General features: G+C 44.3%; 1 protein-coding gene across 5 annotated transcripts; it reads right to left on the reverse strand.

Annotated features, from left to right (window-relative positions):
• Positions 1-680: 680 nt before the first annotated feature.
• Positions 681-18,372, reverse strand: NHLRC3 (NHL repeat containing 3). 5 transcript variants are annotated; one of them, XM_083606680.1, is made up of 8 exons: positions 18,162-18,308; positions 12,861-12,968; positions 12,027-12,173; positions 9,058-9,208; positions 7,138-7,338; positions 5,212-5,303; positions 3,973-4,085; positions 681-1,709 (listed from the first exon to the last, which is right to left on the reverse strand). In XM_083606680.1, the coding sequence occupies exons 1-8, from the start codon at positions 18,267-18,269 to the stop codon at positions 1,481-1,483; spliced, it is 1,149 nt and encodes a 382-aa protein (XP_083462806.1). In that variant the 5' UTR covers positions 18,270-18,308; the 3' UTR covers positions 681-1,480. The 5 variants fall into 5 exon arrangements, with proteins under 5 accessions (XP_083462806.1, XP_083462805.1, XP_083462808.1 ...); XM_083606679.1 differs by having other exon boundaries at positions 18,150-18,308; XM_083606682.1 differs by lacking the exon at positions 12,861-12,968 and having other exon boundaries at positions 18,162-18,372.
• Between the last annotated feature and the right edge of the window lie 14 nt (positions 18,373-18,386).

Genomic DNA, 18,386 nt, shown 5'->3' on the forward strand with positions numbered 1-18,386 from the left:
CTCATTCTCTCTGTTACGTTAAGTTCCTCAATGCCTGGGGCCAGTTCAGTCCTACTGTAACAGAACTGTTCTCAGTATTGTTAATACTGGGGGATCGGTTGCAAGGAAGTTAGTTCCCCTTCCTGATGCGCAGCAAGACCAAATCATGTCAATCAGTGCTAACTCTACCTCCAGGAGGAGTTAACTCTTTCCAGGAGGAGTTAACTCTTTCCTGCATGCTCCACTCTCCGCTGACCAAAAGAACACTTCACGGTAAGTCCAACTTGCTCTGTTAAATGTAGGATCTCAAAGGTGGGGCAACATTAGCCGATAGGGTTGAGGGCAGTCCACAGGCTCAGGCAACCTATGCAGAGGTTAAACTGAAGTTCCATGTACACACTTGCTACCAATCCCACTTTTTCTGCCATATAATTGAAGTGGGCCTAAGGCGGGGGGGGGGGGGAGAAAACAAGGTGGTGCAGTCAAATCTCTGTTCTCCAGTTGATATATGCATTCACATAACCTTTTGAGGAATATCCTTTAGGTGGGACGCCAAAGACTTTGAATAGAGGATGAAGCAGCCCTTAAAACGCAGAGGGGCCTCTTCAAATGTTTACAGCACCAGTCTGAACTGGGTGCTTTACAAATAATAAAAAACAATTCCAGGGAAATGGAAGAAAGGTATTTTTAGATTCTGCAAATTTCGTAAGTAATAATAATAATAATAATAAATTTATTTATACCCCACCCTCCCCGGCCAAAACCGGGCTCGCACAACAAAGCATACACGCAAAAGTGGGAATGTAAATAATACCCCAAACAGTAAGAGTAGTCACAACATGACAGTTTGCTTTAGGAGTAAACAAACTTGAATTTCTTGGTCATTCACAAAGCTTCAGAAGTCCTTAGAGAGTTTTAAAAGATACCACTCTGGTGGAAAGCTAATTGAGGCTCCCTAGAGAAGAGAATAGCTAAAAGACCTTGCATTTTCATACTTGGAGGAGACATTTCCTGAGATAAGCATAGCCAAGACTGTTTTGCAGCACAGTCATCTTATAGGATCTTCCCATACAGACCAGACCAGCCTCTTTTTCCTCCGTTCACAGGAAAGAAGCAATCAGGCTCCTTAGCTGAGATAATCTGCCACAAATAAACGGAAAATTCTGACTCCATGAAGAAGTAATTTTTCCCAATCACGGGATGATTCATGGAAGCTGCATTAAACTAGTATTTCTAGCAGTTTGTGTGGCAGTAAATTTACTCTTGAATGATTTAAAATTAGCAGTGCTGGTGACACTGACTTAAAAAACAAACAAGTCTATAAAAACCAGCTAACACAAAAATTGCCACCACTTAAAATCTCTGAGATAGGCACAAAAAGTGAAACAAATGTGCACTTCAAATGAACAAAGTTAATCCAAAAATTCTTGTGCTGCACAGCCGACAGCAATCCAACAGAGGAAATATTCTGGAAGTCCCTTGTGCCGTGTGAAAGATGCTGTCAGTATAAAGGCACGTACTTCTGTACTTGCTGGGCTCCAATTTCTGCTACATAAATTGCTCCAGTTTTCTTGCTGACATCCACAAGATGGGGCTTAACTTCGCTTGCAAGCTGAATTGTGCCCATCACAACACAGTCCTCAATTGATCCTACTGGTGGGGCAGCCAAGATTGACACCCTGTCAATATTTATATGCGTGACGATCATATACCTTTGATCTGGAGTCAATCTACAGGAGGAAGGGGAGGGGAGAGAGAGAGAAGGGGAGAGAGAGACTATTTAAAGAGAATCCTCTAAATCCTATTTAAAATCCTGCAGTATGAACATAATGCACTTTTGCTCACATTTGCGGGGAGGGCACAAGGAGAAGGGGACGACAGAGGACGAGATGGTTGGATAGTGTTCTCGAAGCTACCAGCATGAGGTTGACCAAACTGCAGGAGGCAGTGGAAGACAGGAGTGCTTGGTGTGCTCTGGTCCATGGGCTCACGAAGAGTCGGATACGATTAAACGACTAAACAACAACCTTCTGTTTGCACATCCCTCATGCCACCTGAAAAGTTGATCTGGGGGTCTCCTGATAATCCCAAATTCATCCTACTGGTGTCATCTGGAGGATTTTGTGACCCTTCTGAGCCAGTTTTTGGCCAGTGAAGCAGGGTTCAGACAGAATGGGAAACCGTAGTTTGTGAAGTGCATCAGCATATTTTATTCTTGAAAACCTATTACGACTTATTTTTTTAAAAAAGGGGGGGGACTGTCATAATCCCACCCTCCATGAATGGCAGCCCCTTCCACTCATCAGGTTCTTTGGCACTAAACTCAGATCTCAACATTCTTAGTTAACAACAAAAAATGTTTTTGCACAACCTGCAAAATTAGACTTTTACACAAGAGACTAAGAAGGTAAAGGGACCCCTGACCATTAGGTCCAGTCGTGACCAACTCTGGGGTTGCGGCGCTCATCTCGCTTTATTGGCCGAGTAAGCCAGCGTACAGCTTCCGGGTCATGTGGCCAGCATGACTAAGCCGCTTCTGGCGAACCAGAGCAGCGCACAGAAATGTCGTTGACCTTCCCGCCGGAGCGGTACCTATTTATCTACTTGCGCTTTGACGTGCTTTCAAACTGCTAGGTTGGCAGGAGCAGGGACTGAGCAACGGGAGCTCACCCCGTCGTGGGGATTCAAACTGCCGACCTTCCAATCGGCAAGCCCAAGGCTCAGTGGTTTAACCCACAGTGCCACCCGCATCCCACACAAGAGACTAGATGGGCACAATCCACCATTAATCAGAATTCATTAGACCCACAGTCATTTCTATGAACACATATCCCAAGGAATGAAAGGAAAAGACCACACTTATGTGAGAGCCTCATTCCTGTATTTCCAAAGCAGCATGGAATTACCCCCTGGGGAAGCAGCTTCCATACAGCTGCGAGTGCAAGTGAACAGAACCAATATTATGCTTGTGTGGGGTAAAATGTGAACGGCTGCAGACCGTTCAAATACGGTGGAAATGCCCAATGAGAAGGATCGAAAGGTGCCCTTCTTTTCACGGAAGGAGTCCTTTAGTTCGCAGAAAGGCCTTTGAGCAAATGAGGACATTCCTTTTCTCATAAGCCTTAATCAATCAATGGCCTTTTAAACTGTGGGGGGGGGCATTGTTTTCGTTCGTTACTATGGTATGTATTTTTGTGGTTTTTATATTGTATTTTGTGGTTTTTATATGGTATGGATTTTTGTGGTTTTAAACTGCCCAGTGATCCTTGGATGAAGGGTGGTACAGAAATTTAATAAATGATAAGAATGATTTTTCGCGTATTCCTCATCTTGCAAGTAGCTACCCCCCTGCACAAATGCCAGCACCCACTCCTCTGCAGAGTAGATTTCCAAGGGGTACTGTGAAAATCACTTTTCCTCTTCTATTTGCAGATGCCAAGAGCTTCTTCTTCTTGAGCAGAATTCCACTTACAGAATTGCTGGATCTGATCCAAATAGAAGTCAGGCACCCATTAGGAAGCCTAATTTAAGGCTTTGGCAGCCGAATCAAGCTTTTGCATGCCATAACCCTTCCGATAATAAAAGGGCCGCAAAAAAGGCAACATCTACCATCTGTCTAGCATGTGATATTCGTGCAAAGTTATGGAAATACAACATGCAAAATTATTTGGATGGTTGCACTAATGAGCCACCTCTCATCTTTCAAGCCAGATGGATACATTAAGGAAAGCCAGTGTAAAAGTTATATGGCAGCACCAAACATACTGGCATTTTCATCTCACTGTTAGGAAGAGATATATCTCCAGTGAACACAGTAGCTCAAACACTGGTATACCCACCATGCCACGTAAAATGGCTCTAACACTGGCACTGGAGCTCTTCATCACCTTACAAACAAAGGAGTTCTCCATAATCAACATGAGCCCTGCTCAGTTGAAAAGTCTCCCCTTCCACCCACCACCCAGATTTGCATGCAAGCTACAGATACTATACCTGACAGAAGAAGGGCCATCTTGTGTAAAGCAGCTATTCCAACAGCCCAACCATTCCCCTGTGGTTTTCTGAAAAGCCTGGATTCTCCAGTTGGCTCTGTCAGCAACCCATACCTACTGAAAATACAAAATCTGTTCACAGCCATTTTTAAACACCACCTCAGCGATTCTGCATATGCTCAATGATGTTTAATATCACATGAAATGGGGATCTACATGTTGCAATTCTGAGCAGGCTGGTATAGGATCTCGCCAACATTACTGAACTCTCTTTAGGGAAGAATCCATACCTGCAGCACAGCACGTGCTCTTTAATCCTAGCTTCCTGCTAAACATACCTATATGACATGAGTGTTAAGGCAGGAAGAGCCGCTTTTGATTGCGGTTGGAAGAAGAGCAGCAAACCACTAATGTGGGTCTGCAGGTAATATTAAGCCAAGCCTCCTGGTGTGTTTCTCCCAGAGGCAGACAGAGCTTGTTCATAGTAAGCGAATGTTTGTTTCAGATTATTATTTGTTTCTAAGTTTAGAAAACAAAGGAAAACCATAGACGTGTTTTCCTTCTACATGAAAAATGCAAGTTTTTCAGTTAAAACGTTGGTCCAGTACATCTCTACAATACTAACATGGAATCGGGGAAAATGCAGAGAATACTTCACAAAACAGTGCCCTAAAATCCATACCTGGACTTGTTTTGATTAATGTCTGCAGGAGACATTGTGGATATTTAAGGTATAATTAGAAAAATCTTAATAATTATTCATAAAGGAAACAGCTTATTAGAAGTAAATAAGGATGCCAGAAACAGGATAAAGGAAGTCTTTTATTTGGTTGTTTGTATTGTTGTATATTATGCTTGTTGTTTGTTATGTTTGTGTCTGATGGGGGTGGATTTCTGTGTTGGGGGGTGGGGGGTTTGTGTTATGTTGTAAATAAAATTTCCAATAAAAATTTATTTAAAAAAAAATACTAACATGGAATCACTCGTTTCTTGGTTTAATTAAAACTCACTGATGAAAAATAGCATGGAATGTTTCATTCACAGGCAAGGAAGGGGCGGGGGAGAGAAACATGCCATAAAAGATTGGAGAAAGCCCAAAAACTTTAAAGCACCAGTCCTCAACACTTCCTTGAAAGCTGCAAGTAAATTACTGGATGTTTAAATTCAAGTGAGAAAATTTCAAGCCCTGGTTATGATGGCAATTTATAAAACTATATTATAGCGATCACGGCTACTTTACCCGTCCGACAGCATCCACCGTTACACTGTGTGGGATATTGAACTGTGCAGTGCCAGAACCATTTTCTCCATGCAGCCATAGAGTCTTAAAGTCTGCAGGTAGAAAGGAAGCGCCATATATTGCTGTGCATTTTATAATAAAACATCTGCATTACATCAAAATAAATAAATAAATTTTTATTTATACCACGCCCTTCCCGGTTTAAAAACCGGGCTCAGGGCGGCTAACAGCAAATATAAAACATTGGTTATAATGCAACTTAAAAACAGCACAGAATACAGCATAAAATGCAGCATCAATATCAATAAAATTCAAAAATTCAGGGGTCATTTTTTGGGGGGGGGAAACCCCAGTCAGTAGACATCAAATGATCACCAGGGCTAATTGGCCAAGTTGGTCCTACTAGGGCCAGCAAGGAGGTGTGTGAATAAGAATTTAAATGTGGGGTCCCAGAAAGGGTTTCTTCATAGAAGAGGAAAGGGAAAAGGGAAAAGGGAATAGAGGATCAGGCTAATTCAAATTGAAGGCCAGGCGGAATAGCTCTGTCTTACAGGCCCTGCAGAAGGAGATCAAGTCCTGAAGGGCCCTAGTCTCGTGGGGCACAGAGCATTCCACCAGGTTGGAGCCGTCACTGAAAAAGCCCTGGCCCTGGCGGAGGATAGTCTGGCTTCCTTAGGGCCCAGGACCTTTAAGCTATTATTATTCATGGACCTTAGGGTCCTCTGCGGGACATACCAGGAGAGACGGTCCCATAAGTACGAGGGTCCTAGGCTGCATAGGGCTTTAAAGGTCAGCTGACAGCTTTCTAATTCTTTAGTGATTTCAAAAACAGGGTAACTTTCTGTCCTCTTCCTAAAAACAGAGTGGGGGAACATATTCTAAATACTGTAAAACTAAAAACTATCCAGTAAGGATTTGGGCCTTCCCCTACATTTAATAAACAAAACAAAAACAAAAACACGCATTTCCTTCAATCATAGTCTGACTGCTGAAGTTCTACCGAAATTTCAAATGCTGCAATTAACAGAGCCCTTAAAGCGTAAACCCATATGGGAGAGACAAAAGACCTCAAGAAATACAGAAATGATAGTCACATAAATTAGGAGAACACAGCAAAAACAAAAACAAACCACTAGCGCAGGCACTGGGAAATTCCCCACCCCCTGGAGGCTATTTTGACACGTGGGTGGAGAAACCTACTTGTCTAGTACAGTGGTACCTTGGGTTAAGTACTTAATTCAATCCCGACGTCCATTCTTAACCTGAAACTGTTCTTAACCTGAAGCACCACTTTAGCTAATGCGGCCTCCTGCTGTCGCCACACCACCGGAGCACGATTTCTGTTCTCATCCTGAAGCAAAGTTCTTAACCCGAGGTACTATTTCTGGGTTAGCGGAGTCTGTAACCTGAAATGTATGTAACCTGAAGCGTATGTAACCCAAGGTACCACTGTATGTCATTATGATACCAGCTCACAATTTCAAACAGGCTGCCCAGCTGACTGGCACTGACGGCAGGCCTTGCTTGGCCCATCTGCAGGCACTGTACCTGCAAACAGACATTTCCCCTCCGCATACTAGCTCTGCAGGCCCACAGAGGAAAATATGTCAATTTGCAGGTGTGGTTTGGATCCAAACCACACCTGCAAATGGACTTCAAAGGGGCTTGCTATTCAGAAGCCCCACTTGCCAAGGAACAACTGGGAGAGCATTTTAAACTCCCAATTGTTCCTTGGCACCTGTGCCTTTTATGTGCCGCACACCTGACATCACATGTGATGGCAGGTGGGGAGGGCTTGTAGTAAACCGGCTTGGGGGCCAAACAAGCTGGGGCTGATTAGGCCTGGTGGCTGGAGGTTCCCTATTGCTGTATATCAAAGCCATTCTGAATGTTGCACGTATAGGCCATTCATGTTCATTCACTTACCTGGCGTCAATTTGACCAAGCGGTTGTTCAGTCCTCCATCACCATCTACAATATAGATGTCCCCACTTTCTTCCACAAAAATCTCCGCTGGCTGGTCAAACTGCAAGGGATTTGTACCAGAACCTGCTCTACCTGCAGTACCTATGACTTGAAGAAGTTCACCTGAAGGACTATACTGTTTAATGGTGTGTCCATATTCGCCTATATGAAGAAGGAAATAGACATTTTTCAGTAAGATCACATTTTCTCTGTGAACACCATAATTTTAAAAGGAGTGAGGTTGTGAAGAATTGGGCAGAAACTGGATGGGACATTAATTGGATTTACTGTTCTCCAAGTGTGGAACCTCTGTGCTGTGTGCACTGCCCTTGGTCTTCCACCATGAACCTGTTCTTGTTCCTCAGCCTACTGAACGCCCAGGAAGAAACATCTTCCTCCCTTTTTTAATCACCTGAACTTGTACAAACTGCAAGATTTGCATAGATGAAGAGCTGTATCTTTTAGGATGATGGCCTGGTGGTACTGGGAGCTTTGTGTGGGCTGTACTGTAGTTAAATTGAACTATCAGGCCCAAGAACATACAAGAGTAAGCTGCTGAAGGAAGCAAGGAGAGGCACATGAATGGTCTGGTTATTTCAATCGCTTCACCTTTGTGTCTTAGAATGGACTGTTGTGTTATTTTTTCATGTTTTATATCATGAGGCAGCATGGAGACAAGTTCTTTTGTGGAAAGGCAGCCTCTAATAATAATAATAATAATAATAATAATAATAATAATAATAATAAATTTTATTTATATCCCGCCCTCCCCAGCCGAAGCCGGGCTCAGGGCGGCTAACAACAATCAAATAATCAAACAATCAAATAAACCAACATTCTAAAAATATTCCATTATAAAAATTAATTAAAATCAAGTTGATGGCAACCATTAAGCAAAACTCTGTGCAGGTTGCCAGAGGAGGGAGTCAGGCTGCGCTCTGACCAAAGGCCTGGTGGAACAACTCTGTCTTGCAGGCCCTGCGGAAAGATGTCAGGTCCCGCAGGGCCCTAGTCTCTTGTGACAGAGCATTCCACCAGATTGGAGCCGCAGCCGAGAAGGCCCTGGCTCTAGTTGAGGCCAGCCTAACCTCTCTGAGGCCTGGGACCTTCAGGATGTTTTTATTTGCAGACCGTAGGTTTCTTTGTGGGGCATACCAGGAGAGGCGGTCCCGTAGGTACGAGGGTCCTAGGCCGTATAGGGCTTTAAAGGTTAAAACCAGCACCTTAAACCTGATCCTGTACTCCACCGAGAGCCAGTGCAGCTGATATAGTACCGGATGAATGTGGTCTCGCAGCGAAGACCCCATAAGGAGTCTCGCCGCGGCATTCTGCACCCACTGGAGTTTCTGGGTCAGTCTCAAGGGCAGCCCCACGTAGAGCGAGTTACAATAATCCAGTCTGGAGGTGACCGTCGCGTGGATCACAGTGGCTAGGTCAGGGCGAGAGAGATAAGGGGCCAACTGCTTAGCTTGGCGGAGATGAAAAAATGCCGCCTTTGTTATAGCTGTAATCTGCGCCTCCATAGAGAGGGAGGTATCGAAGATTACACCCAAACTCTTAACGGACGGTGCTGGCACTAACTGCACCCCCGCAAGAGATGGGAGTTGCCCCCTCAATCCCATATCGTCCCGTCCCAGCCAGAGGACCTCTGTCTTCGAAGGATTTAACTTCAACCGGCTCCCACGTAACCATCCAGCCACAGCCTCCAGGCATCTGGTCAGTGTGTCTGGGGCCGAGTCAGGATGGCCATCCATCAACAGATAGAGTTGGGTGTCATCGGCATACTGATGGCAACCCAGCCATTTACGTCTAACTTAAAACATCACAAGCACACTGTTTTGTTTCACTCTGGTGTTATTTAGTAATAATCATTCCACATACCAGTTCCAACATCTGTGATCCACACTGAAGTTGCATTGGGTGTGTTCAGCACAAAGATACCATGAGGCATTTCAATGGAAGCATTCCATGCTTGTAAGAAATAGCCATCCTCAGTATAAACTACAACCTTAGGCACATTTTCATCACCTCTCTGTAAAAGTGTATAAAGATAACAGTGAACCAATCAGATCTTGCAGAATAAAATTCCAGAATTTTTTCATAACGTTTCCTTATTGCATATACATACATATGCATATACATATACATACATTCTCACAAATCTTATTAGCTCCGCCAAGTATTGTTATGACTGGTTCACATGCAAGGAAAAAGCTGATCAGTGGCTTCCTTTCACTGAATCTTAATGCAGAGGTACAAAAGGATAGTGGATTTTTGTCCTCAGCATATACAGTGGTACCTCGGGTTAAGTACTTAATTCGTTCCGGAGGTCCGTACTTAACCTGAAACTGTTCTTAACCTGAAGAAGCACTTTAGCTAATGGGGCCTCCTGCTGCCGCCGCGCCGCCGGAGCACTATTTCTGTTCTTATCCTGAAACAAAGTTCTTAACCTGAGGTACTATTTCTGAGTCTGTAACCTGAAGCGTATGTAACCCGAGATACCACTGTACTTCAACCAAACAGCTGCCTTTAGCCCTCTCTCAACTGTCACCAAGCAGCAGCCATTCTATCAGGCTGCAGAATAGAGAGAAAGAGAAACAGAGGAACTCCACAGCTTTTGCTGAGAAACCGGTCACCTTTTGGCTCTTCCTCAACTGTCACCTAGTAAAAGGCGTTAGTCCATCAGGCTATGTGAATTGTCTCCGTCCCAAAGATCATTATAAGAACTGTAGGAAATGATGCATGAGCGTGATTTCCCTCCTCTCCCTCCCCATCTCTTTTTCCTTGTCTGCCATGTATTGTAGATTATAAGCCTAAAGATCTTTGTAAAGCCACTCTCATAGCCTTTTTGACTAAAGAATGGAGTAAAAGTGTTTAACCTAGATAGTCATGGCATAACACAAAAGTGGACAGAGTACAATCACAGTGAAGCTATCCCCATAATCGTACTTCCATACGAGAAAAGGCATAACCTGTTGAAATTCTGCCTGGAAAATAAGACACAACAAAGAAAAGTGCTTTAAGATCAAGGGGAAACAGAAGTTCTTTAGGACCCTATTGCCTGCCCATCAAACAACTCACTCGTCAGTTGCAGCTCTGACTTCACTTATTGGCTAAAACCACTGACAGGCAGGAGGAGCCAGGCTTGGTTATTTCACAGAAATCACTTATTCCCATTTTGCTTCAGAGTTTTCTTTTTAAGAGGGCAAGAAACTTACTTTTTTAAAATGAAAGCTCAGTCTGGGGCGCCTCCCTGGGGGCACCAATGAAGGCTTCTGCAGGCTAATCGGGTTGGCAATCCCGGATCTAAGATACTGGTGAGGAAAAGATGCTGCGAGTTTTTTTTTTCTTCTTTTTTTAAAGAAAGCAAAGAGACAGGATATGCAGGCTAGAAGAGAAGGTTTCTAGGAAGATCAGGGATACAAGAGATCAAGCAGAGTCTGGGTGTGAGAAACTGAGCAAAGAACTGGCAGAAAGGCAGAGGGAAGGGTCTGACAGAAAGCAGCCACCTTATGGAATGGAACTAATGTGCAGCAGATAGGCAGGGCAAGTATAGAGGAACTGTGGCACATTTAAAAGCCTTTCTTGATTTTGCAGCCAGATCTACAGAAAAAGGAAAGCTGAACTCTCAGCCTCTGAATCCATTTAGACCAACCAAGCTTTGGGAAACATAATGCCATGAGAATAAAAGCACAATTCCTAGTACAAAGACACAGCCCAGCATTTCCTACACTGGAAAGAAAATGGTCATTAATGGAGATATCCTAGTGACTTGCTGATGTCATCTACTTAAAATAATTGTGGCTTTCTTCACTGGCACTGTTATAATGAACAATCTTAGTCAACCATAAAGACTGAAAAGTGGAGTGTAAAAGGGCGAAAGATTTATACAATCTGAAGAGAAACCAGCTGCCAAAATAACAATTCTCAAAGAGCTGGACAGAACTTTGAAATTGGATGCAATTAAATGAAGCGGTGCGATGAAAAAACAAAAACAGCTGAAAGAGTACAATATACGGACAAATCTGCACTCCATAGAAAAAAATGTATCTGTTTTCTGACATGAATGAGGATCGCAGAACCAGTCAAAACGTGGCGGAAAAAAATCGGATATGGAATTATGAAAAACATTGATGATGATGAGAGGCAAGGACTATGATGTTGAAAGCGCTCCGGAATTCAGACTGTGGGAAGCCAAAACAAAAATTATTACAATTTGGAAGACAATTGGACTTTTTATTTTAGTTCTTTATTTTTATTGGATTTGATTTGATATGTTAATTAGATGTTTTTATTGGAAAATTAATAAACGCTTAAAATAAAATAAAATAAAAAAGTGGAGTGTAAAGGGGAAATATAGGAGAGGAATGACAATTGGCTCCCTATTCTAGCATTAGGCTTCTAAGCTCCAGAGTAAACATGATATGAATGTTAAAATAGCATGCCAAGTTATGGAACTTTTTGAAGAAAAGACGGTATTTTATAGCGAAAGAAGCAACAGCATTCATTTACTCCTTTAGGTAGCTCTTGCCACTACACTTTTTTTTTTTTTGACATTTTTTTTCAGTATGGGAAAAGTTCACCCACACTGGAAAAAAGTCATGCGAATGTCTGCTCCTCACAAAGCTCTCCTCAACACCGGAAAGTATGTCTGCTTCCTTACAGATCCACATGCATTCAGCAAGGAAAAATATAAAGAGAAATGTGAACTTTTCTGACATTGAAGGATGTGCCTCTACCCAGTATTCTGTGCAAGAGTTCATAGTCTGGTTGCTGTAAAAACAGGAACTGCTAACAATCAAAGCTACACACTGCACAACTCTGCTGGTCAGAAGAATGTCTTTTCTTACCTGTCCCACGTATACTAATCCATTGACGTCATCCACAGCAACACAAAATGTCTGACCAGCAAAAGGAATCAAAGGCCAGTTTACATCAAGCTTGTAGAGTGGCTTCTCTCTTCTCCAGAGAGGGAAGAAAGTCAACTCACTTAACACCTTAAAAATAAACGGCAAAAGAATTACTGTTAAATGAGCCATCTCCAGAGAGCAGTACAGTGGTACCTCGGGTTAAGTACTTAATTTGTTCCGGAGGTCTGTACTTAACCTGAAACTGTTCTTAACCTGAAGCACCACTTTAGCTAATGGGGCCTCCTGCTGCTGCCACGCTGCCGGAGCACGATTTCTGTTCTCATCCTGAAGCAAAGTTCTTAACCTGAAGCACTATTTCTGGGTTAGTGGAGTCTGTAACCTGAAGCGTATGTAACCTGAGGTACCACTGTATTTAACGTTTATCTATCACATTTTTATCTCATCCTTGTTCTAAGCACTGCATGCCAAAGGTTTTCCCATTTTTGCTCTCATCGCAACCCTGTGAGGTAGGCTAGGCTGACAAGCAGCGATCAGAGGCACCATGTCTCTGAGTATCAGCCCCTGGAGAGTGAGATTGCCCTCAGGTCTTGCTTGTAGACTTTTCACAGGCCTATGGTTGGCCACTGTGGGAAATAGGATGGACTAAACAGGGCACTTGCGTTCTTTGGAGCATGGATAATCATGTCCAGGCTATTGTGGTTAGGAGTGGGTTGCAGTTGGCAAACCAGTCAAGCTGGTGAAATGTGCTTCAAGCTACAGAAACCATTTAGGCCTTCAAAGGTGAGGTCAGAAGTAAAACTCCAAACTGCAAACCTCATTGCCATGCATCAACAGAACCTCCATCTTGCCTGGATTGATCTTCTGTTTACTGGCCCTTACCCACTCCATTATTGATTCCAGACATTGGTTCCATAGCTTCATCTAGATTTAATGAAGAAGAGAAGCAGAACTGGTCATCACCAATGTACTGATGATGACGACGACACCACATTCCAAATCCCTAGATAATTTCATTTACAGGTTTTGTGTAGATGGCAATGCTCCCCTGGCCTCAAAAGGGAAGGAGAAGTTTCAGGAATGGGGAAGTGATAAAATACGTATTTTTTTCTTCCCCCTACATCCAGCCCTCCTCTGATATACCATACTGCATTAGAGGGCTGCCAGTTCAAAACATGAATATTTTAACAGCTAAGCTGTCAGGGACTTGAGTAGGTCAAACCCCTCTCTTCACCCTACCCTCCATTTTCCTTTCTAGTTTCTTTTGTTTTCAACCAGCACTCCAAATTCCACCCTTCAACTGTTCTTTTTTTTTTTTAAATAAATTTTTTATTGGTTTTTCCACACATAATACAAAACAATACAACACAATACATAGACATACAAACATATAAACACGTATACTTTCTTAACCTTTCTTTTCTTGAACCTTCTTTCAGCGACTTCCCTATACCTCCCCTTTCTGCATCCCTGTTATCAATCTTTTCAGCATCCCCTAATTTCAATATAACACTTTCTTTAGATCTTATTTCTCATATCCAATTGTTAATCGCTGCAATTCTATTTTACATTACCCAAAACATTTTAGCATTCATTAATTTTACAACAGTTCTTAAGATAGATTTTAAATTTCTTCCAATCTTCTTCCACCGTCTCTTTCCCTTGGTCTCGGATTCTGCCGGTCATCTCCGCCAGTCCCATGTAGTCTATTACCTTGGTCTGCCATTCTTCCAGTGTGGGTAGTTCTTGTGTCTTCCAATACTTTGCTAACAGTACTCTTGCTGCTGTTGTAGCGTACATAAAAAACGTCCTATCTTTCCTTGACACCAATTGGCCTGCCATGCCCAGGAGAAAGGCTTCTGGTTTCTTCACGAACGTGCATTTAAGCACCTTTTTCATTTCATTATAAATAATTTCCCAGAATACCTTAATCCTTGGGCACGTCCACCAAAGGTGGTAGAAAGTACCTTCAGTTTCCTTACATTTCCAGCATTTATTACTGGGCATATGATAAATTTTTGCAAGCTTGACTGGGGTCATGTACCACCTATAAATCATTTTCATAATGTTCTCTCTCAAGGCATTACATGCCGTGAACTTTATGCCGGTGGTCCATAACTGTTCCCAGTCAGCAAACATAATGTTGTGACCAATGTCTTGTGCCCATTTAATCATAGCTGATTTAACCGTCTCGTCCTGTGTATTCCATTTCAACAGCAAGCTATACATTCTTGACAAATTCTTAGTGTTGGGTTCCAATAACTCTGTTTCTAGTTTGGACTTCTCCACCTGGAAGCCAATTTTCCTGTCCTGTTTGAAAACTTCATTTATCTGATAATAATGAAGCCAATCTCTTACTTTTGACTTCAATTTCTCATAGCTCTGCAGTTTCACTTTTCCCTCCTCCTGTTCTACGATTTCCCAGTACTTTGGCCATTTGGATTCCATATTAAGTTTTTTCACTTCCTTAGCTTCCATTGGTGACAACCACCTAGGGGTTTTGTTTTCCAACAAATCTTCAAAAGTTCAAAACATGAATATTTTAACAGCTAAGCTGTCAGGGACTTGAGTAGGTCAAACCCCTCTCTTCACCCTACCCTCCATTTTCCTTTCTAGTTTCTTTTGTTTTCAACCAGCACTCCAAATTCCACCCTTCAACTGTTCTTAGCCATACAAACTTAATGGCTGAGGTGTGATACAGTCAACAATTTCTGTTTCTTTTTCTCAGTTCAGCTACCATAAGCAGCTTTCCATACCTCCAGAAAACTCACTGGTTCTTGTTAGGCCCTTTTAGAGCTTTTTTTTTTTTTTAAGCCCTCAGTTTGGTTTTTATTTACAAATTCAGAAACTGCAAGTTTCGTTTGGTAGCCTCATTCCCCTTCCAAACCAACAGTCCATTCTCACAGTTCAGTTCTCATGTAATGTGGGGGGCGGGCAGGCGGAATAATATAAATACTAATACATATCCTGAAGTATTACGTCCCACAGATTGATCATTTAACAGCCAACTAAATAACACATTTTTTCAGTAATACGGACTATTGTATAGTCTGCAGGACCGGCCCACCCATGAGGCAAGGTGAGGTGATTGCCTTTGCTGGCAGGATCCACACTGGCAACAGATCCCAATGTAGATCTTTATGCCCCGCCCCTTGTAAATCTTCACTCACCCCTTCTTCCCTAGTGGGGATTGAGATGCCCTTTTTCTGGTTCGTCTCAGGGCTGGTTCAGACAGAACAAATATCCTCCAAACATGGCTTGGTTTCCCATGGACTTGGATAATAATAATAATTTATTATTTACAACCCGCCCATCTGGCTGAGTTTCCCCAGCCACTCTGGGCGGCTTCCAATCAAGTGTTAAAAACAATACAGCATTAAATATTAAAAACTTCCCTAAACAGGGCTGCCTTCAGATCTCTTTTAAAGAGAAGATAGCTGCTTATTTCCTTCACATCTGAAAGTAGGGCTTCCACAGGGCAGGTGCCACTACTGAGAAGGCCCTCTGCCTGGTTCCCTGTAACCTCACTTCTCGCAATGAGGGAACCGCCAGAAGGCCCTCGGCGCTGGATCTCAGTGTCCAGGCAGAACGATGGGGGTGGAGACGCTCCTTCAGGTGTACTGGACCGAGGCCGTTTAGGGCTTTAAAGGTCAGCACCAACACTTTGAATTGTGCTCGGAAACGTACTGGGAGCCATTGCAGATCTCTCAGGACCGGTGTTATGTGGTCTCGGCGGCTGCTCCCAGTCACCAGTCTAGCTGCCGCATTCTGGATTAGTTGTAGTTTCCAGGTCACCTTCAAAGGTAGCCCCACGTAGAGCGCATTGCAGTAGTCCAAGCGGGAGATAACTAGAGCATGCACCACTCTGGCGAGACAGTCCGCGGGCAGGTAGGGTCTTAGCCTGAGTACCAGGTGGAGCTGGTAGACAGCCGCCCTAGACACAGAATTAACCTGCGCCTCCATGGACAGCTGTGATACGATCCCACACCCCAAATACTTTTCATCCAAGCTGCCTCCCCATTAAAGAAATCGTAATCGATTAGGTCACAGGGTTTCCCAAACTTGGGTCTCCAGCTGTTTTTGGACTACAATTCCCATCATCCCTGAGGACTGGTCTTGCTAGCTAGCTTCCTTGCTAGCTTCCTTCCTTCCTCCCTCCTGGGCCGTGTTCAGAAAGTGGTGGTGGGGGATGAGTGTTCAGACCCCTGGGCCCTCACTTGTGGGGTGCCTCAGGGTTCCGTCCTCTCCCCCATGCTTTTTAACATCTATATGAAGCCACTGGGAGAGATCATCAGGGGGTTTGGGCTTGGTGTCCATCAATATGCAGATGATACCCAGCTCTACCTCTCTTTCAAATCAGAACCACTGAAGGCGGTGAAGGTCCTGTGTGAGTGCCTGGAGGCGGTTTGAGGATGGATGGCGGCTAATGGATTGAGGTTGAATCCTGACAAGACAGAAGTACTGTTTTGGGGGGACAGGGGGCAGGCTGGTGTGGAGGACTCCCTGGTCCTGAATGGGGTAATTGTGCCCCTGAAGGACCAGGTGCGCAGCCTGGGAGTCATTTTGGACTCACAGCTGTCCATGGAGGCGCAGGTCAATTCTGTGTCCAGGGCAGCTGTTTACCAGCTCCATCTGGTACGCAGGCTGAGACCCTACCTGCCCGCAGACTGTCTGGCCAGAGTGGTGCATGCTCTAGTTATCTCCCGCTTGGACTACTGCAATGCGCTCTATGTGGGGCTACCTTTGAAGGTGACCCGGAAACTACAACTAATCCAGAATGCGGCAGCTAGACTGGTGACTGGGGGCGGCCGCCGAGACCACATAACACCGGTCTTGAAAGACCTACATTGGCTCCCAGTACGTTTCCGAGCACAATTCAAAGTGTTGGTGTTGACCTTTAAAGCCCTAAATGGCCTCAGCCCAGTATACCTGAAGGAGCGTCTCCACCCCCATCGTTCAGCCCGGACGCTGAGATCCAGCGCCGAGGGCCTTCTGGCGGCGGTTCCCTCACTGCGAGCAGCAAAGCTACAGGGAACCAGGCAGAGGGCCTTCTCGGTAGTGGCGCCCGCCCTGTGGAACTCCCTCCCACCAGATGTCAAAGCGATAAACAACTACCTGACATTCAGAAGACATCTGAAGGCAGCCCTGTTCAGGGAAGTTTTTAATGTGTGACATTTTAGTGTATTTTTGGTCTCTGTGGAAGCCGCCCAGAGTGGCTGGGGAAACCCAGCCAGATGGGCGGGGTACAAATAATAATAATAATAATAATAATAATAATAATAATAGCAGCTAGGGATGATGAGAGTTGTAGTCCAAAACAACAACAGCTAGAGACCCAAGTTTGCCAAACCTTGGATTAGTTCCTCACAGATGTGTGTATATTCACACAGCTGTGAAGGGAAAGGTTCGCCCCCCCCTGGCTCGGGCCCAAAACATAAATTATTATTATTATTATTATTATTATTATTATTATTATTATTATTATAGCTAGGGATGATGGGAGTTGTAGTCCAAAACAACAACAGCTAGAGACCCAAGTTTGCCAAACCTTGGATTAGTTCCTCACAGATGTGTGTATATTCACACAGCTGTGAAGGGAAAGGTTCGCCCCCCCCTGGCTCGGGCCCAAAACATAAATTATTATTATTATTATTATTATTATTATTATTATTATTATTATTATAGCTAGGGATGATGGGAGTTGTAGTCCAAAACAACAACAGCTAGAGACCCAAGTTTGCCAAACCTTGGATTAGTTCCTCACAGATGTGTGTATATTCACACAGCTGTGAAGGGAAAGGTTCGCCCCCCCTGGCTCGGGCCCAAAACATAAATTATTATTATTATTATTATTATTATTATTATTATAGCTAGGGATGATGGGAGTTGTAGTCCAAAACAACAACAGCTAGAGACCCAAGTTTGCCAAACCTTGGATTAGTTCCTCACAGATGTGTGTATATTCACACAGCTGTGAAGGGAAAGGTTCGCCCCCCCCCCGACCCTGGGCGTCGCTCCCTCAGCCTGGCCCACCTCACAGGGCTGTTGTGACCCAAGGGACCCTGCAAAACGCGGCGCGGGAGCGGAGGGCGGCCCGTTCTGTACCTGCCAACCCACCTGCACCTCAGACCCCGCCGTGTACAGGCTGACCAGCAGCACGAGCGAGGCGGCCCCTCCGAGGCCCGCCAAAAGGCGGCAGAGCCGGGGATAACGGCGGGCGGCCATCGAGGAGGAGCCTCAGCGGGCGCGAGCCGAGCCGCCGCCCCTCCCCCCCCCCCCGCCGCGCGAGCGAGCGAGGGAGGCGCGCACGTTCGGGCCGGAGCAAAGCTTCTTGGGAGGTGG

The sequence above is a fragment of the Podarcis filfolensis genome (assembly GCF_964270895.1).
Source record: "Podarcis filfolensis genome assembly, chromosome: 3".
Taxonomy (NCBI): Eukaryota; Metazoa; Chordata; class Lepidosauria; order Squamata; family Lacertidae; genus Podarcis; species Podarcis filfolensis.

Bases quoted from the DNA above. Each gene is read 5' to 3' on its own strand.
- NHLRC3 (XM_083606679.1), bottom strand. From the start codon at position 18,269: ATGGCCGCCCGCCGTTATCCCCGGCTCTGCCGCCTTTTGGCGGGCCTC. The intron at 9,209-12,026 runs GTAAGAAAAGAC...ACACTTTTACAG, and splicing joins GATTAGTATACGTGGGACAG to AGAGGTGATGAAAATGTGCC. The intron at 4,086-5,211 runs GTAAAGTAGCCG...TATTTTCAGTAG, and splicing joins CGGTGGATGCTGTCGGACGG to GTATGGGTTGCTGACAGAGC.